Source organism: Acartia tonsa, chromosome 1, assembly GCF_053477335.1.
Source record: "Acartia tonsa isolate MP-2025a chromosome 1, ASM5347733v1, whole genome shotgun sequence".
Taxonomy (NCBI): Eukaryota; Metazoa; Arthropoda; class Copepoda; order Calanoida; family Acartiidae; genus Acartia; species Acartia tonsa.
In genome coordinates this window covers 23550874-23570691 of record NC_137260.1, presented here as the reverse complement: position 1 = coordinate 23570691, position 19818 = coordinate 23550874, and the positions used below count along the sequence as shown (strand labels likewise).

General features: G+C 31.2%; 1 protein-coding gene across 2 annotated transcripts in view; it reads right to left on the bottom strand.

The window, feature by feature from the left end:
- Positions 1–409: 409 nt before the first annotated feature.
- The window catches only part of LOC145315362 (L-selectin-like), a 40776-nt gene continuing 21367 nt past the window's right edge, over positions 410–19818 (bottom strand). The window contains exons 3-8 of one of the 2 annotated variants that reach the window (XM_080155352.1): positions 10095–10197; positions 6487–6584; positions 6132–6237; positions 4633–4695; positions 2474–2566; positions 410–886 (exon numbers count right to left, since the gene is read on the bottom strand). In XM_080155352.1, the coding sequence (XP_080011478.1) occupies positions 814–886; positions 2474–2566; positions 4633–4695; positions 6132–6237; positions 6487–6584; positions 10095–10197 (536 nt within the window). In that variant the 3' untranslated portion in view covers positions 410–813. Of the gene's footprint in view, positions 887–2473; positions 2567–3223; positions 3366–4632; positions 4696–6131; positions 6238–6486; positions 6585–10094; positions 10198–19818 lie in introns of those variants that run through there. The other variant, XM_080155358.1, reaches the window with a different exon arrangement.

Sequence of the window (19818 nt, the reverse complement as noted above, 5' to 3'; positions counted from 1 at the left end):
CGTAATGGATTTAAAATAGGATCATACACCACATTACCATGTACTTTGATAAAGTGAAACTTGTAGCTGGCTAATATAACGGTCCCCTCCATCTATCCCCTCCCCCCTTACTGGATAAACTAACGGACCAATAAATGATGTCCATATAAGGAAACATTAATTGACGACAATTTACCCCTTGTCATAATATCCACGTATATTTTACATCCATTTTTAACGTTTAATGTCGAATTTAAAAAAAATGGAAAGCAGAATTTCAAATTTGTACGTCATTTAGGTTAGCTGATAAATATGACCAGTAAAAACTGTTCATTAAGTCAGGTTACTCTGTTTTAATCTAATTAAAGCTTTAATTGTATCGAAGTGTAAAAAAAGTTATAAAAAAAACTTCAGAGGAACAAAACAAACATAGATTCTTATATTTATTTAAATAAAATAATTTTGATAAAATAATATATAAATTACACAAATCAAAAAGATCTATGATAATACATATATAATTATAACTTTCATGTATAAGTATGATAGAATACATACTTTTTTAACATGAAAAAGATTATAAAGCCAAAATAAATAATATCTTTAGAAAATTGATAAAATGCCCTTTTGGAGATCTTTTAATACCCTTAGAATTAATAGATTTTTATTAAATGACAGTGCGATTATTCAATTTGAATAAAAATAAAGCAGTGTTTAAACATACAAAACTTTACTGATTTCATTTTTTGACACAAAATTAAAATGACAAAACCCATTCACACGGACGGACACACGACACATTGACGCACATACAATTATTTTTGCACAAATGATTTATTTTTCTTCAGGACCAAAGATAAAGTCTAGGAGTTCATCACTGTCTTGGCAGATAACTGGCTTCTTGTGTCTAGAATCATGGCATTGTAAGTTATTTAGCAAAGAAGGTGTATCAACTTTTTTTTTTATAGCTAGCCGGTTCTTTTAGTAAGTAGTAGATGTAAAATTTTTCATAGAATTCAGATATGCAATCGGGTTTTTTTTGTAGACCTCTTATTTTTTAAGTAATTTAAGTTTTTAAAAAATAATTAAGTCGGTTTTAAGGTACTAAAACGCAACAAAATAAAAGAAGAAAATGGCCAGTAAGAACAAAAATAGTAAGATCTTTAATTTGACACCTTACTTTTAAAATTCTGTTGAGTAATTATTGAAAAAATCTATTTTTTTAACCTCGGTTTAATAAAAACTTTAGACCTAAATATTTTCTCAAACAGACATAAAAAACATGGGTTCATATATACCTTTAGAATCAGAAAAATATTACGAATCCATTGTAAGCAAAATTGAAAAAAAGTAAAAAAATTAAAATTAAACAAATGGCCAATTGTATTTTTTGTTCAGGCAACACTATCGTCTTCCCTTTTTTACCCCCTCTTTACCCCCTCTATACCCCCTTCCCATTTTTATACTCAATTCAAGAATTAAGACGTTGCCTGTACAATATAATATGATATTTTCATATAATTCCTTTTATTGTAGTTTATATACTATATTGTAAACTTTTTTTTCAATTTTGCTTACAATGGATTCGTAATATTTTTCTGATTCTAAAGGTATATATGAACCCATATTTTTTTACTTGTGAAATGATAAAATTGAGTTCAAAGTTTTTATTCTCGTGGGTTTTAAAAAATCGATTTTTTCAATAATTACCTGACAGAATTGAAAAAGTAAGGTGTCAAATTAAAGATCTTACTATTTTTGTTCATAATGGCCATTTTCTTTCTTTTTTTTGTTGCATTTTAGTACCTTAAAATCGACTTAATTTTTTTTTTTTTAAACTTAAATTACTTAAAAAATAAGAGGTCTACAAAAAAAACCGATTGCATATCTGAATTCTATGAAAAATTTTACATCTACTACTTACTAAAAGAACCGGCTAGCTATAAAAAAAAAGTTGATACACCTTCTTTACAAATAATTTTTTAAAATAATGAAAGGTTGTGTAATATTTTTAGTGAAAATTGTCAATTTTGTCAATGTATTTTCTAAATTTGTAAAACAGCAGGGAGGGAGGGGACATTGGGCTGTTTATTACACTAGTCCCTAAAGTTTAATATTAACGGTTTCTTATTTGTTGTCTTAACAACTTTAAGGACTTTTACTGAGTTTTCATTGGTTGTTTTATTAAGTTGATTGTTCAAACGTTTCAACCACTAGTTTTAATCTATAGAAGGGGTAATTTTGTGTGTCATCATTGGGGATGTACATAAATTTATCGGGCTTTGTATCCCTTTTGATCCCTGGCAAAGAAAATTAGGTGGAGGTTAATTTAAATGAAAAATAGTTTGGTAGGGATATATCAATATCAATAAATCTTGTTTTAAAACTTAATTCTTTTGAGAGAAAGATTTTTAAATCTTCCCAACGTCCAACTTCCAACGACAGAAAAAAAGAAAATTAAGTCTGTTGAAATATATAGTTTACAAAACCATGCCTGCATTCTACATCATGCCACTTGATACCATCAGAGTAGAAATCATTCAGGATACCAATACAACCCTCATCATTTCCTCCTTGTTTCTTCTCTCTATATAATATTAATATTATTAATAGAATAATTCAGGATACCAATACAACCCTCATCATTTCCTCTCTGTTTCTTCTCTCTACACAAATATTAATATTATTAATAGAATAATTCAGGATACCAATACAACCCTCATCATTTCCTCTCTGTTTCTTCTCTCTATACAAATATTAATATTATTAATAGAATAATTCAGGATACCAATACAACCCTCATCATTTCTTCTCTGTTTCTTCTCTCTATACAAATATTAATATTATTAATAGAATTATTCAGGATACCAATACAACCCTCATCATTTCCTCTCTGTTTCTTCTCTCTATACAAATATTAATATTATTAATAGAATAATTCAGGATACCAATACAACCCTCATCATTTCCTCTCTGTTTCTTCTCTCTACACAAATATTAATATTATTAATAGAATAATTCAGGATACCAATACAACCCTCATCATTTCCTCTCTGTTTCTTCTCTCTATACAAATATTAATATTATTAATAGAATAATTCAGGATACCAATACAACCCTCATCATTTCTTCTCTGTTTCTTCTCTCTATACAAATATTAATATTATTAATAGAATTATTCAGGATACCAATACAACCCTCATCATTTCCTCTCTGTTTCTTCTCTCTATACAAATATTAATATTATTAATAGAATAATTCAGGATACCAATACAACCCTCATCATTTCCTCTCTGTTTCTTCTCTCTATACAAATATTAATATTATTAATAGAATAATTCAGGATACCAATACAACCCTCATCATTTCCTCTCTGTTTCTTCTCTCTATACAAATATAATATTACCATTAGTAATAATCCTTATATAAAAGTAATAAAATATCTTTCTGTCTGTTTGTACCGAAGGATCTCGCTAATCGCTTAACCGATATGGTTCTATTTTACAATGTAGTTTCTCATAGCTCCTGGGAAGATTCCAACTATAAGAAGGATACCTCCATCCTCCCAAAAGAAACCCCTTCCCCCTTTTCTTATTTATCCTTTTAAAAACTAAAAGAAAGAGGGTCGAATTTCCCCATCCTCACGTGCTCCTAAGGGCCTCCCTTGGCGTAGCTGCTGGACTATAAAATTAATATTTGAGTGTCTGTCTGTCTTCAACATAAGACTCTCTCTTTCTTGCAAGTTGCAATGGCTTTTGTGTTAATTTCTACTTCAAAGTAGAACAAAAATAAATTTGTGATAAATACTTTTGAGATAACAACAAGCGGATCATTACCTATTTTTTAAAAAGACCTTATGTTAATTGTTGCTTTCATATTCATAGCGACCACCCGCCCACACCCCCTCTCTTTATTTTTAGCTTTAGAAGAAAAAAAATTATTTTTAGTCCCTGTGGGTGGCTCAAACCCCAAATCCACTTATGGTACAATTCATGAAATGCTCCTTCATAGAGAAAAAAATAAAAGAGAGGAATCGAAGCAACTAGAAGACGAAAATAGGCAGTGGGCCTAGAGGCCTACTCAGCGCTGTTGCCGCGCTAAAATTTATTGCTATTCCACTACTTTTCAAATGGGAGGATTAAAAATTATTAAAAAAAATATTTTTTTACTTTTTACTATTTCCATATTTAGGGCAAGAATATTATATTCGATATTTTCGTTTTAATGTTTTAATTAAAAATTACATAGAATTTTATTTTTATTTAAAAAAATTTGTTTATGAAAGATGAATCCTTCTATTTCTAAAAAGGGGGAAATTTTTTTCATAATGAACATTCAGCTGATTCTGACCGCCCACGGCTGTTTGCTAAATATCGCTTTTCTTTTTATTCACATTATTATTTATGATTGACTTACAAAAAGCCCTGGGCGGTTTTTGATTTTCGTCTGCTTCTAAATTTAGGGATGGGGAAGTAGTATTTTACCATGAAAAAGGGGTGAGTATTCATCCTCTTATCCTTTTTCCTTATGTGCTCCTTTAACCTTTACATAACTTAACCTACCCTAAAATAAACAACAAAAATATTTTTCTTTTCTTTTCAAAAACTGTGGTCCATATGCAAGGTGAGGTAAACCACCTGTTAATTTTTGTACCTGTTATCTGGCTGTCTCTCCTTGAGGCCACCAGTGTTGGACCAGAAACAGTAGTTGCATCTCCTGTCATGGAATCATTTTAATAAAGTAACAGGATCTCCGTGTATATGTGTGTCTCTCTGTCAGTCTATCTTTGCCGAAGGATCTCGTTAACCGTTGAACCGATATGGTTCTCCTTTTCAGTGTAGCTAATCATAGGCCCTGGAAAAGTTTATAAGTATTTTAGCCCATTAGTGCCGAGCGCCACTTTTATGGGCCGATCGAGCTGTAAGTTTCAGGGAAGCTTTATAATGGTCAAAACGGAATCCGTATTTTTTTGTTTTGCTCTAGTGGCGTGCACAGGAAAGTTGCAAAAAAACCCGGTTCGGCTTGGCCATAAATACCAACCAGGCATTAACACCCGTTTTTGGTGCTTTCCCCCAGTTTTAAAACCCGGTTGACCTGTATAAACCCGGTTATTTTGACCAAAAATCGAAAAATGTAATTTTTGAACGCCAAAAGTGAGATGAACACTTTTTAGAACTTTGATACGATCCGTAATTGAAAACTACACAACCTCATGTAATCTAAAGAGCTACAAGTATAATACGAAGCGATTTATTTCAAATTTCGTGTTTAGCCGGCGATTTCGGGTAAAAAAAACCTGTTTTGTTGTTGTTGTCAAAAAAGATCTATTAGTGAAACCGGGTAATAAAAATTTCAGACTCAAAATGGAAATGCCGAACCGGGCCTATATAGGGCGTAAAAAAACGATAAAAAAATCATATAAAAAATAATAATTTAAATAAAACGAATTCACAAATAGATGTACTTGTCAATAAACTTTAGATTTAACAAAAAAAAATCAGCGACTTTACTATAAAAACAAAAAAGTTAGATGGGGTATTTTGAATTGTCATGATTTTCAAACTTTGTTGATCTATACCGGCAAACGGAAGTAAGCAAAACTGCCTGCTCCAGGGGGAAATGAAAGCCAGGGTAGTAGAGGGGATTTTCATACTGAGAATGATGCAATTATGAAGCCGGAAACCGTTTTTTTTTTACATTTTCTGGCACCGGGTTTTAAAACCCGGTTCTGCACTAATGGGTTAGAGGAAGGTACCACCAACCTACCAATAGAAATCGCCACAAGAAAAGAATTACTAAAAAATTTTTACTGCATGACTTACTGGACCTCCCTTCGTACAAAGTTGTAGTTTAAAACTACAACGTTAAGATGTTGACTTCTCCATTCTTTCCCCCCCCCCCCAACTCGGGGGCCCCTAGAGGTCTCTAGTATTATATAAACATTTGAAAACCTTTATATTTTATACATTATTTTCCTATAATCAGTATTGGATTGGTCATTTTGTAAAACTCCAAACTTTTATTGAGTGAAACGAGAAATTTTGTTGAAAAGGAAAAGGAAATATTACAAAAATATTAATTTCGTAATGTGAAATGCAAGACTTCTATAACTCTATCTCCATATTTTCTAAAGTTTATTTTAAATTCCATGCCTAGGGGCGGGGATCTTCTTGCCAAGTGGGGCCCAGTACCAACCGTTGATGATAGCTGGCTGAAGGTCGGGACGGTCACACCCCTCAAAGTTGCACTTACGGCCACCTGAAATATATATGTAATTACCAGGGCTCAACAGCCGCGCGTCAGCCGCGAATAAGCTTTAAATTAGAACCCTTTTAGGTGCTTCAAAAAATGCTCTTCCAAAAGGTTTTGTGTTTTTTTTTAACTATAAGAAAGTGTCGGTTCTCTTTAACAGCGTTCCTCTTCCCTTAATGGTCCATTGAGGCCTCTAGGGGCATATCCGCTGGCAAAATATAAAGAATATATCAATCCTATGATTAAATTTTTTACCTGTCCAGATATAGTCTAGGTTATTAGTTCTGATAACAGTGTTTATCCATTCTGACTCAGCCTTTGTCTCAATACTCACGGCGTCCATACAAAACCGTCTAAAATAAAAAAATAATATATTTATAACTAAATTAATTGAAAAGACTCCTAGTTACTGCAATCTTTATTTACGGGTGGAAACAAGGAATATTTGCAGCTTGGTGGTAGCCAGGAACCACTCTGCATTTAGAATTTAGAAGAATAAGTTTATTCCTAGATCTAGCAGCCTTTAAACGATCCTTGAAACCTGGAAAAGTTCGTTTCCAGGAACATTTTACCTTAAGATTTTAGTTTAACTGTTAACATTAACTATTTCGACGTGTCTCAATCTAATTTCTGACAAAGAAATATTTTATTATAACTTTTTTCTTAATCTTAAAGTAAACTTATACATCAAACTATTTGCTTTGTAGTTTTTTTAGTTATTATTCTATTATTTATATTTCTTATATGATGTTACAGACAATTGTCTACGTAAATAGACAATATACATGTTTACTTTGAAAAGCAACGATTAAAATAAGTGATAATTCAACTATTTCCTTAATCTAATTCATTATTTATTATTCAAAATCATCGCATAAATTGCAAAATAATAAAAAGATTATTTTTGTGTTATTATTTGTGCCATTATAATAGTTATAATAACCATTATTAAACTTTTTATTAAGTTAATTATTCATGGTTCAGATTTTAACAGAATAAAATTAGGGAAAAGAATTATAGTCCTAATAAATATGTAAGTGATAGAACAGGACAAAAGTAAGTAATATTTAAAGGCAAGAATATATCAGTGCTACTTTACTTGTCGTATGTTGCAAGTTTACTTGCTTCAATTCATCTCTGTTTCTTTTAGATGTATATAGATTTTCCAGTATGGCTTCCAAACCGATTAATATCCGCTGGATTAGAACAGTTTCTAAGCCATACTGAAAAATCATGTACTATATCGTATTGTTTCCAGTTTTCTACGAATATAAAAATGTACAATAATATATTGCCGAAGGCATTGGCCAAAGTGCCCCTAGAAGTCTCCAGTGGCGTAATCACTAGTTTAGTATAAAGGATCTGTTTTTCTCGTATTCATTCGAATCCGGTGGATAGGAACCGGTTCTCATCCATACGAAAAAACTATGTCTAGCATCGTATTATATCCAGTTTTCTACGAATATAGAAATGTACAATCATAAGATTAAAACCAGTTTTTTTAGCCGGTGCCTTCGGCACCAAGGGGCTAAAAAAACTAGTTTTAATCTTATAATTGTACATTCTATATCCGCGGAAAGCCGTTTATAATACGATACGAGAAATAACTATTCTTGTTTTTTTTATAGAATATTTGTCTCTGTTCTAATTCCTGTCTAAAAGATTTGACAAGAACGTTGATTGTCTATCAAAATTTTTATTATTTTTCATGCATTTCTGATTTTCTGACCCTTTTTGTCTGACATATTTGAATTCAATATTCATGTAGCAGAAATTGGGATATTGGATTAGATTGAAAATATCAATGTTGAAATGTTCATACTGAAATAAAGAAATAAAATAACTGGTAATTAATTTGTCTTTGGTTAAACTATACTGTTAAAGTATATCTGTTAAAAATATCTCAAAAGTAGTTGATATTAAATTGTTGAAAAGTTTTAATCTTTTATATCCCCTATAAGAATAAAGCTTTAAATAAAAGTAACAAAATAAGAGCTTAGAGACCGCTGAACCAATATGGTTCTTATTTACATTGAAGATTTTTATTCAGATTCGAAAACTTTTAAAGCCAACAAAAAAGACTTTAGAAACAAGTAAAATTTACAGTTCAATGTCCTCTCCCTCCCTTCCTGGTACACATACATGATAAGTAGAATGTTTTATTTTGCATGTAAGTATTATATGGTCTGATAACTTTACATGATTGCCACGAGATAGAAAAAAAACTTCTCAGGGTTACAAATAAAGCTTTTGAAATTAAAAGATGAACAAAACAGAAAAAAGGCAATGATAGAAATAAAACTATATAAAATTGAAACCTAATTTATCTAATAATTATCTAATTACGTGGTAGAATTAGGTTTTTATTAGTAGCCACGTCTATGTGAAACAAATTCTAAGTTTAATTTATAATGAAAAAAAATTCAAAATCAAAAAATCGTGTAAATCCTAATTTAATTTATTGTAATAAAGTTCTCAACATTAAAATTAGTAATTAAGTACACGGATGAATAGTTTTTAAGTCAAGGAGGCATACAGCGAATAGTCAAAGTAACAGGGTGTTTGTCTTTCTGTTTGTACCTAAGGATCTCGCTAACCGCTGAACCTTTATGGTTCGCCTATTACAGTATAGCTTTTCATAGCTTCTTAAATATTATGGAGAAAGGTACCACCACCCTCTCAATTTCCTAACACCTTTTAATGTAACTTTATTGAGAAAGTTTCAAAATTGATAACCTAACATACAGAAACAATTGTTATCAAGTAGTCTCGTTCCTAAATTTCTAACCATCCCAAGAACAAAATGAAATGTATGTCTAGCACATTTTGACACAACAATTGTAATAAAATCAAGAAATATATTTCATTATACTTGTGGATACAAGTTTTCTGACAAAATAAATAAGAAAAAACGAATCGGGGAGTGTATCTCTTAGAGGTTTTCTTAACATAGCTTTCCCAAAAACATAGCTTCAAACCAGTCCAGGATAAATACTTCTAAACCTTGTGGAGTTTTATTTCCAGCCGTTTACGAGATCTTACAAATCAAGAGTTATTTAAGTTCGCCCATCAAATTTATTAGTGTTATACTTTTGGAAATATATACTTATGTTGACATAGGTATACTCTTTTAATGCAATATCTGCTGTGATTTATTTTCAGAAAACCTACCCCTGTCTCAATAAATATATTATATAATTATGTTTGTGTGAACTTTATGTCAAAATGAGTTGTTCAAGCACATTAACAAGATAATTATCATTTATAATGTCTTAAATACCATCATAGCATGTCAACCCGTGTCATATCTCTGTCAGTTTATGTCAAATTATTAATTTAATTAGAATAATGGCATTCAAAATTTAAAGGGTTACAATGACAACAAACAAAACATAGAAATAAGCAAAGATGACATCATCAATAAAAGCAAAGCTTTAAAATCTTTGTATGTAGAATGTCAGAACTTAAGAAGCAGAATATTGATTTATAAGTCTAAAGAAATTTGTTAATGAAATTGCATAGATAGGATACTGTTTAAGGAAATACTTATATTTTAGGACTTAATTATATAGATGTTTCGGTCAAAAATTTGTACCTTATTGCACTATGAATTATCATTCCAAAAATCACATAAATAGGATTATTATGTCATACAAAAAATTATTGTAAAAAAGTCATCATGTTTTAACTGGACTTTCTTGGAACTATTATAGAGTTTGAAATTTGAGGACAATTCTAGAATGTCTAAATTAACAACAAGAGCTTTCCGTATACAGACGTACAGACAATAAGTGAACCCTAATTATAGAAAAGCTTTACTTTTCAAGAGATAAATGTACAGTTTGAAACTAAGGAATTATGACCTGCAGTAATTTCTGGCACCTTCCCAGTCCCACTTTGTGTGGTCACCTGTCTCCAACCAGGAAAAATGATAAGATTTACCAAATCTGTCTGCATGGATTATTCCTGAACAAAAAATCATTAATTAAGTACAGTACTTTGATACAAAATTGCAAGCAAATATTTAATTTAGTTCTTTTTGAACGGCTGAATTTTAAGAACTAAACTTCATTCAATGCGACCAAAAAATGTATATCGCTGCAATGAAAACTGAATAGGTCTATCTGCTTTTAAATTACTGTGCTACAGTATTTTATATTTACTAATATATTTTACTAAAAATTATTTTTAAAATGTAGGCTTTTGGTAATTAAGTGTTATATAGCTATTTTTTTCTCTAATAGACTAATAAATAAATTCCTTATTTTTTATTACCCTGCAGTATTTTTAAATAAACATATGAACACAGTAATAGTGTCTGACTCATTATGACGTAACAAAAAATTTAGCCAATGAGAGGCCACTATAAATTTTACCATTTGTCAATAACGGCCTCTCATTGGCTAATTTTTTTTGTTACGTCATAATCAGTCAGACACTATTACTGTGTTCATAATCTTCTAAAAAAATGAGAAGTTTGAGTAATCAAATAAAATTGTATAAAAATTTATCAAATAACTAGAAATCATAAAATAAAAAAATGGTGACGTTTAGGCTTGTCATTTCAAATTCCATAAAATATTGAGTTTCGCAGAAGATTGTTGATAAAAAATTTCAACTTATATAAGTTGCCATTCATTTAAAATTCAGGTGTCAATAGAATTAAACCCACACGTAATTGATCCTTATCATTTTTATAAGATGGGTTTGATTAACTTATGATTTGTGGTAATTATATTTAGGTTAGGTTAGCCTCTACCATTTGTGATATTTACAAGTGGTTTAGGTTCCTGCTTAGAAATTTGAGATTGAATGAATATAGTGTGGCAATCCCTTATGGGTTGAACTAATTACTAATTTTTAATAGCTATGTGTTTCACATGTTAGAATTATAAATTTGAAACACACACTTCTATTTTTAATTTTCCTATTAATAAAAGAATAATATAAACTAAAAAGGTTCCTATGACAAACGCAGGAGTGGACAAACGCAGGAGTGGACACTTAACCTAACCTAACCTATTGTAGACCTCATTTTTTTTAATGCCTAACCCCTGCGGGGGCTTATTTGTACTTTCATATCTTAACCTAACCTAATCTGTATAGAAATACTTAATTAAATTAATATTTTAACACTCCTGCGTTTGTCCACTCCTGCGTATGGGACTCCTGCGTTTGTCCTAGAACCCTAAAAAGAGCTTAATAAATGATTTGATTATTTCTGATCATTAGACAAAATGTATTGATCATCTGCTGCATCATAAATTGATAGCTTGGAATAATTTTAATATATAGTATAACATATGTTGAAAATTAAAGACACTAAATTTACTTAAAAACTACAATATTATTCATTATTTTATCTATCCCTTTCACCCTCCAATTAAAAAAGAATTCCTGTTACTTTTGTAATCAAACTTCTATCTATGGATGCATTTTCAACAATCCATAAAAAGTTCAATTAAAACTCCGTATGGGATATAAAAATGCGCAAAAAAACTTGGAGTTTGTCATAGTTTGCAAAAATTAAGATTAGCATAAATAAGAGTTTTCAATTACATAAAAAAAGAATACATCTTTATATAATTTCAAAATCAATTTATTAATGATATTAATTGAATTCTCGTTCTACTATCCATATCAAATTTAGCGATGTTTTTATATCAACATAGAAATTATAGTTATAATGTCATTATAGAAATAGCTATTTGCGTTATTATAGCTTAAAACCATTCCAATGATTTATATGAAGCTTCCCATGAATAGAAATCTCGAACGCTTCAGTTGTTAGCGATATCTTAGTGGACAAACAAAAAACCCTTCTACATTATGCTTGCTTTGCTTATATATAAAAAAGTCAAATTATACTCATGTAATATTTGCAGATGCATCAATTCAATTCTTTAAAAGAATATGCATCAATGATTGAACGCCTAAAAACGTGCCCTTTTCATTTTAATGAGCATATATAATTGAATTAAAAGAATATACCAAACAGTACCCAGCATTGTTAGGTGCCTTTATTTCATATTTTTATCTTTATGCCGGATATATAATAAAGTACGAAAATGGATGGACGGTTGTTTGTCAGTCAAGGGCCAAAAAAACAGATTTCGAGATAATTTTGTAATCAACCCTCCCATCCCCATTACTTGGATGTTCTCTAATAAAGTGAAACTCTCAGCGGGCTAATAATTATGCTCTCATCCACCCCTTTTATCCAATCCTCTCCCCTCCTACTGGATGCACGAACTGACTATTAAATGAGTTCCATGTTAGCAACCTTAATTGACGACATTTTTCCCCCTCCTATTATATCTACGTATAATCTATATCCATACCGCTGGTGGTCTTGGGTAGGATTGTCATTGATTGTTTGTGTAAAGGTTAATAAAATGCAAAACATTTTTTTTTCAATATAAAACAAAAAATCAAGAAATTGGTAATATATATTATTTCTCTCAAATTTTTCTATAGTGACTATATGGATAAAACGGCTGTTTCCCTAATATTGAAAATTTCCAGTTTTGCTAAGATTTCGATTCCTTTCTTAGATATACTTAAACACTTGTTATAGACAGTTGTCTACAGATAATAAAATATAAATTATAGGTTGTTGACCCAAAAGTAAAATAGTGAAAAAATTACGCATTATACTTCCTTCCTGCTCATGATAAAAAGAAATTTTGAAGTTAGGGTTAAACATTTGTTTATGAATTTTTGGGTAATTTCTTATTCAATTTACATAATTCTTTCTTCCTGGAAAAAATACCTTTTATAAGTTTTGCATAGCCTCGCAAATAAAGCAGAAATATTATGCACAAAAAATTTTAATTCGTTTTAAGAATGCCTTAACTTAAAAGGAATCTCCTCAAGATTAAAAAATCATTCTCATTTCTTTGTAGAGGAATCTAGAAGCACTGTAAGTAGGGGATAGTCAATATCGTGATTTTTACTTATAACTTTAAATTTTGGGGGGATATTTGTTTGGAGGGTGGTGGTACCCTCCCCCAAAATAGTTATAAACCTTCCCCGGACAAAATAGTACAGGGGAACCATATCGGTTTAGCGGTTAGCGAAGATCCTTCGGTACAAACAGACATACACAGAGAAATCCTGTTACTTTTTCATGAGGATATATGCATAATGTAAAAAAATATTATCAAAATATAAAAAAAACCAAGGTATTAGAGTGTCTATTTAAAAGGTAAAAAATATGCAATCTAAAAATAGGGATTGACGTGTCACAAAGGACCAGAGAGAGAGATTTAAATATTTTATTACACTAAAATTAAAATTTGCATTTAAAAAGCTAAAAGGGCAAGGTTATTTTTAAACATTAAAAAATATTTTTTTTGTTTATTCCCCCTCCTTCTCTCCCTTTCTCACTCCACAGCAAAGCTACTGGCCACTTTGGGCGAGGATACAAGTCCCATTCCTATAACACAAAATTTCTGTATTTACATACTAGCGGCTGCGTCCCTAGCATCTAGGGGCTCTGTATTTTAAGAGCTAGGAAATGGCAAATGGCATAAAACCAACCCAAGACATAAATCCGGAAATAAAATAGCCTAAAACCATCCTAGGACATATTTGAAGATTCCTTGAAAAGGAGAACAAAATCGGTTCAGCGGTTAGTGAGATTCTTCGTTACAGAGAAAAATCTTATTACTTTATATAATAGGATGTATTACTAATATGTGTTTTTGTAATTTTCAGGCAAGTTTTTAAGGGAGAGGCGACACCAACCCAATATAAATAATAATACTCTTCCCAACATTATTTAAAGAAAAATTAATGTGGGCCAAACACCTCTTTGGGCAAATCCCTTAGAGACTAATACGTAGCCACTAGTCCTTATAAAAAAATAACAGGAATTGTGTGTGTGAGAGTCTGTACCAAAGGATCTCGCTAACCGCTAAACCATCCTCCCAAGTGAAATAGCCCCTAGAAACAAATGCCTCCCTCCTAAATTATTTTTGCTTAAAAAATGGAGAGGTCGATTTCAAGTTCAAACCACGTAAGGGGCGTAGCCGCTAGTTTTACATAAAGTGCTACATTAGAAATTATAATTTGTCGCCAATTTAAAAATGAAACAAAATACACCATCACAAACAAATTTTCATATAAATCATTATATTTATGTATAAAATTATTTATCATGTTATGCCAATTTAGTTTTTAATCTATGGGAAGAAATATGTAATTATAATTATTTCCAAAACATAATTATACAGCAATGAATTACAGAACACAGTATGAAAATATTATCAATAGATCTTTGTGCAATGACAAAAATAAATGTTATTCATAAAAAATCAAGGACGTATAAAGCAGGGAGGGAGGGGATATGGAACTGTTTATTAAATTAGTCACCAAAGTTTTATAATAACGTTTTCTTATTCCTTGGCTTAACAACTTTGGGGAATCTTAAAGAATTTTAATTGGTTGCTTTAGTAAGTTGAGTGTCTAAACGTTTCAACCATTATTTGTAATTCATAGTAGGGGTAATTTTGTGTATTGACATTGGAGATGTAACATCAATTTATTGGCCATTATCTTATCCCTTTAGATCCCTGCGTATAAAGAATAAGACAAAGAATACGAAAAACATTGTTAATTAAAAATGATCCTTTTTTATGAGTAATTTTAAAAACTTTTTGATAAATGTCGTGTAAACTAAGCATATGGTGCCGGAGCCAAGCCCCCCCCCCCCTCGTTTTTTTTAAAAGATGCAATGGGGTTGGGTGGGGTTGTCTTAGGGATGGTGTCGTTGCCCCCACCTTCAAACACGTAGAAATTTTCCTAGAGCAATGCAAAACTTGCCTAAAAATTGTAAAATGACAAATAAAATATACATACATACAGACAGACAGACAGACGTTGTTAGAAGTATATATGACTAACGGCTTCCACCGAGGGTTTTTTTTTACATTTTTTGTAAAGACTGAAATCTTTGTCCGATGTCTACCTTTTATTTATAAATCATATTCCTCTTTCTTTTAATGATAATAGTTATTTCTTGCATCGTATTATAAACGGCTTTCCGCGGATATAGAATGTACAATTATGAGATTAAGACCGGCTAAAAAAACTGGTTTTAATCTTATGATTGTACATTTTTATATTCGAAGAAAGTTGGATATAATACGATGCAAGACATAGTTTTTTCGTATGGATGAGAACTGGTTTCTATCCACCGGATTCGAATGAATACGAGAAAATATATTACAAACAGTGAGAAAGATTGATGAAATTTTGTCAAATAAATTCTTTTTATGATTTTAAAATCTCAATTACTATTGTTAATTAAGATTAAACACGAAGCTTTTGTTACTACAAAGTGTGTCCATATGTCTACCATTTTCTAATATGGTATTTGGTACACTACAGTTTCAGAAGTACAGTTGGGCATGTTAGAATCGGTTTATAGTATTCAAACCTTTATTGACAATTTATTTAATTAAATAATTTAGGAAAATATGGCTGTAAAAATACCTCATTTAAAATTTAAAAAAAAACATTTTTTACTATTTCAAACTTTGTATGAAACTTCTTTTATAGTTTACTAGCGGCTGCGCTCCTAGAATCTAGGTACTTTTTAGTGTAAGAAAGAGGTGGAAGAATAGCCTAAGCCATCTGGGGACCTAAATCTAAAAATTAAATGGCATAAAACCATCCTAGGGCCTATATAAAGCTTCCCTAATATGATATAATACCATTTGAATATTTTAGTTCGTTAATATCATATGTTGAATTCATTGCATTTTTCCTCTTAGACTTTTTGTATAAACATAATTTTGTTTGATGGAAACTATGTAAAAATTTATTTGTATAAGTACAGAGGATATATATAAATTAACTGCTATTTTTATATAAAATTCTAGCTGTAAACAGTTAGGGAGTTGAATCCATTTTTATAAAAGCAGAAACATAATCTATGATTATGGTTTTGACCCTGTAAAACTGTAATCTACCCTTCCACTTTCCCCTCTCTTGGTGAAGATATCTTCAAGGCCGATACGATTTTTGAAATGTAAGATTCCACTTTCAATAGAGGCGAAACTGAAATCATACATTCATGTTTACATATCAGCGTATTCATAAACATTGATTTCCTTATTTATATCGACATAATAGTAATGTATCATTCTACTTTCAATAGAGACAAAACTGGAATGATACATTCAAGATAACATATTATATATTTAAATCGACATAGTAGAAATGGTACATATTAAATAGTTTTTTTTATATTTTTATTAGTTTAAAGTTTTTAAGAAAAAAAGGACCTAAAAATAAAGGTTGCTAACACTTAACAATCAGGCCCATTTCCAGACCTTAATCGTTCAATGCTCCCCCCCTCCACATATCATCTCAGCTCCTATTAGAGTTAGATGGCAAAAAAATTGTGCATGTTCCCTGTTAAATAATAAATTTCCGACTTTAAGTGAGACAAAGTCATTTTTCCTTTACTTCACCCTTTCATTTAACAACTTTATTTTTTAAGGTTAATTAAAATGTTAAATGAATATAATTTCCTTATTTTTGAAGCTAGAACAATTTTTTCAGAAAATGTTTATCTTAAAGTAAATTTTGTATTAGAAATCTCAAAACATAAATTTTATTATTCGTTGGCTTAACAACTTTGGGGACTTTTACTGAATTTTGATTGGTTGGTTTAACCATTACTATCTATAATACAAAGTAAAACGATGTATTTCTGTCTGTCTGTACGACAATTCGTCTGTCCCTTAAGATCTCGGTAACAACTGAACCGATCGGATTCTACTCTTCAGGGTATATACCTATTGGTCCTGTTGTGGTTTTAAGCTATTTTCTTGGGGGTTGGGACAACCCCAACCCCCCTAAAAATGAAAATCCCCCCCCCAAAAAAAAAAATTATGGTGATGCCCAGAAATTATGGGCGCAGCACCAGAATTTTTTTATTTTTTTTATTTTTTAAAAATTTCCACATGGGGCAAAGCTCCTCGAGGCTAGGGGCGAAGCCGCTAGTACTTAATAACATAACCATTCAAAATCCAATAAAAGTCCCCAAAGTTGTTAAGCCAGCCAATAAGAAAACGTTATCATAAAACTTTGGGGACTAGTGTAATAAACAGTCCTTTGTCCACCTCTCTCTCTGCTAGTTCCCAAAGTTTTACAATAACGTTTTCATTTTTGTTTGCTTAACATCTTTCGGGACTTTTACTAAATTTTAATTGGTTAGTTTATTCAGTATAGTGTCAAAACTTTTCAACCACTGATGGCAAATTACAGTAGGGGTATTTTTGGGAATGTACATCCATTTATCGGCTATTGTCTTAAACCCATTAGATCCCTGGTGGCGATAAACTTGAATTAAAGTACCTAGAGGTTTTGAACCAGCTAAGAAGGTAATTTCAGTCCAATGTTCCTTACCTCCCTGGGTACAATAAAAGTTGTCTACAGAGAGGGAAAAAAGGACGAAAAATTAAATAAATTCTGTCTATAATAACATGAGAAAACAGAATGAGAAGGACAGTAGCACCCTGTAATCGTTATCAGAAAGTCCTGAATGTTCATTTAAAACATTTGACGAAGCTTTTTATATTAAGAGTTATCCTTATAATAAAGTAACAGGATGTTTGCGTGTTTGTGTGTTTGTGTGTTTGTCTGTACCGAAGGATCTCGCAAACCGCTGAACCGATCGGGTTCTCCTTAACAGGGTAGCTTCTCATAGGTCCCGGGAAGGTTTATAACTATTTTGGGGGAGGGTACCACCACCCTCCCTAGAGAAATTAATTTTTTTTTTAATTTCTCAATTTTAGAAAGAGAGTTCAACGAAAAACAAACATCAAACGTAAATTTTTTTACTTTTTCTTTTAAAATCTAAAATAAGAAATTGAATTATTAAATTCGACTCTCTCCTCCTCAAGTGCCCCTAGAGGCCTCTAGGGGCTTAGCCGCTAGTAACAATATAAATTGATAAGATACATACAAAATGTTATTGCTTTTAAGCGACGTTTTCTACAAAAAGGGTTGGTAGAAGTCTAATGTATGTCTAAAAAAATCACTCTTATGGTTTGCAGGTTTCTATAACTATATCTTTTTAATATGTTAACTTCACTCTTAGCAAAATTAGGGAGGGTTCAAATTTCAGTAGTACCCAAAGTTTTATAAACATTTGTTGGATTTATAAATTTGTTTACTTTTATTTAATCTTACTTGGTTGATGAAAACTGGCATTGTCAAAACTAAACAGCCAAGATTAGTTGTTTATTGCATCTGATTTTCCAGTTTTGTTAGACCCGAAGGGGCGAAGGTCCAGTCTAACAAAACTGGTGTTCATATTAAAACTTTTTACTTTACAATTTGTAGAAAAATGTCTATAATACATTACAATACATGGTTTCAAGTATGGATTAGACGGGTCTGATCCAGCGGATATTAATTGGTTTCGTAGCCATACTGTAAAATCAAAAAAAATCATGGACAAAATGACGGACAGGCAGAAAAGTGAATTTTAGAGTACAATCGCATTTTATTCTTTCTTACTTAGTATATATGTATCCAGAGAGGGAGGAGACAATTGACTGCTTATTACAATAGTACACAAAGTTTTACAATAACGTTTTCTTATTCATTGGCTTTGATTGGTTGATTAAATTGTATTTATAAACGTTGGAACCACTAATTTCAATCTACATGTAAGAAAAGCTTAAGTTTAAAATTTGAAGTCTCTAAGTCAAAAATTGCGGCCACAGGAGCCTTTTAAAGATTTCTGGAGACCTGGAGGATCAGGACCTGCAGGATCATACCTGGAACCTGAAAGTGGCTTGAACACCTGTATTTCATATAAGGATGTACTACTAGAGGATTTTTTAGTATTTTGGTATGATAAAATGCTTTGTTTTAGTCAAAAAAATATTTTTGCTCTTTACCTGGATGACCCTGCCAGGTTTGCTGGCATCCTGTGCCCGCCAGGATGGAGATATTCAAAAAATTTCAACTCTCAGTTATGTGTCATACCTATACTTAAAAAGTCAAGCAGTTTGGGCTCTTTATCTTTCACACACAGAAAATGAGATAGAAAAAACCGGATGGGGGGGCGTTCAACGCCCCCCCCCCCCCGACCGTTAAGGGTTAAACAAAGCATTTTATCTTATTAAAATACTAAAATATCCTCTAGTAGTACATTCTCATATGAAATACAGGTGTTAAAGTCAATTTCAGGTTCCAGGTATGATCCTGCAGGTCCTGATCCTCCAGGTCTCCAGAAATCTTTAAAAGGCTCCTGTGACCGCAATTTTTGACTTAGAGACTTCAAATTTTAAACTTAAGCTTTCCTTACATGTCTACATAACCTATTAAAATTTCATAAAGATCCGCCGCCGTTTTCCCGCCGTCGCCGACTGCGGCGGCTGGCAGCTGCCAAGTACAGCTGCGGCCGCTGAAATTTATGTTTTGATATTTCTAATATAAAATTTACATAAAGATAAACATTTTCTGTAAAAACATTGTTCTTCTAACTTCACAAATAAGAAAATTACAGCCGTTTGAAATTTTTCAGTAAAAAAGGACCTAAAAACAAAGGTTGTTAAATAA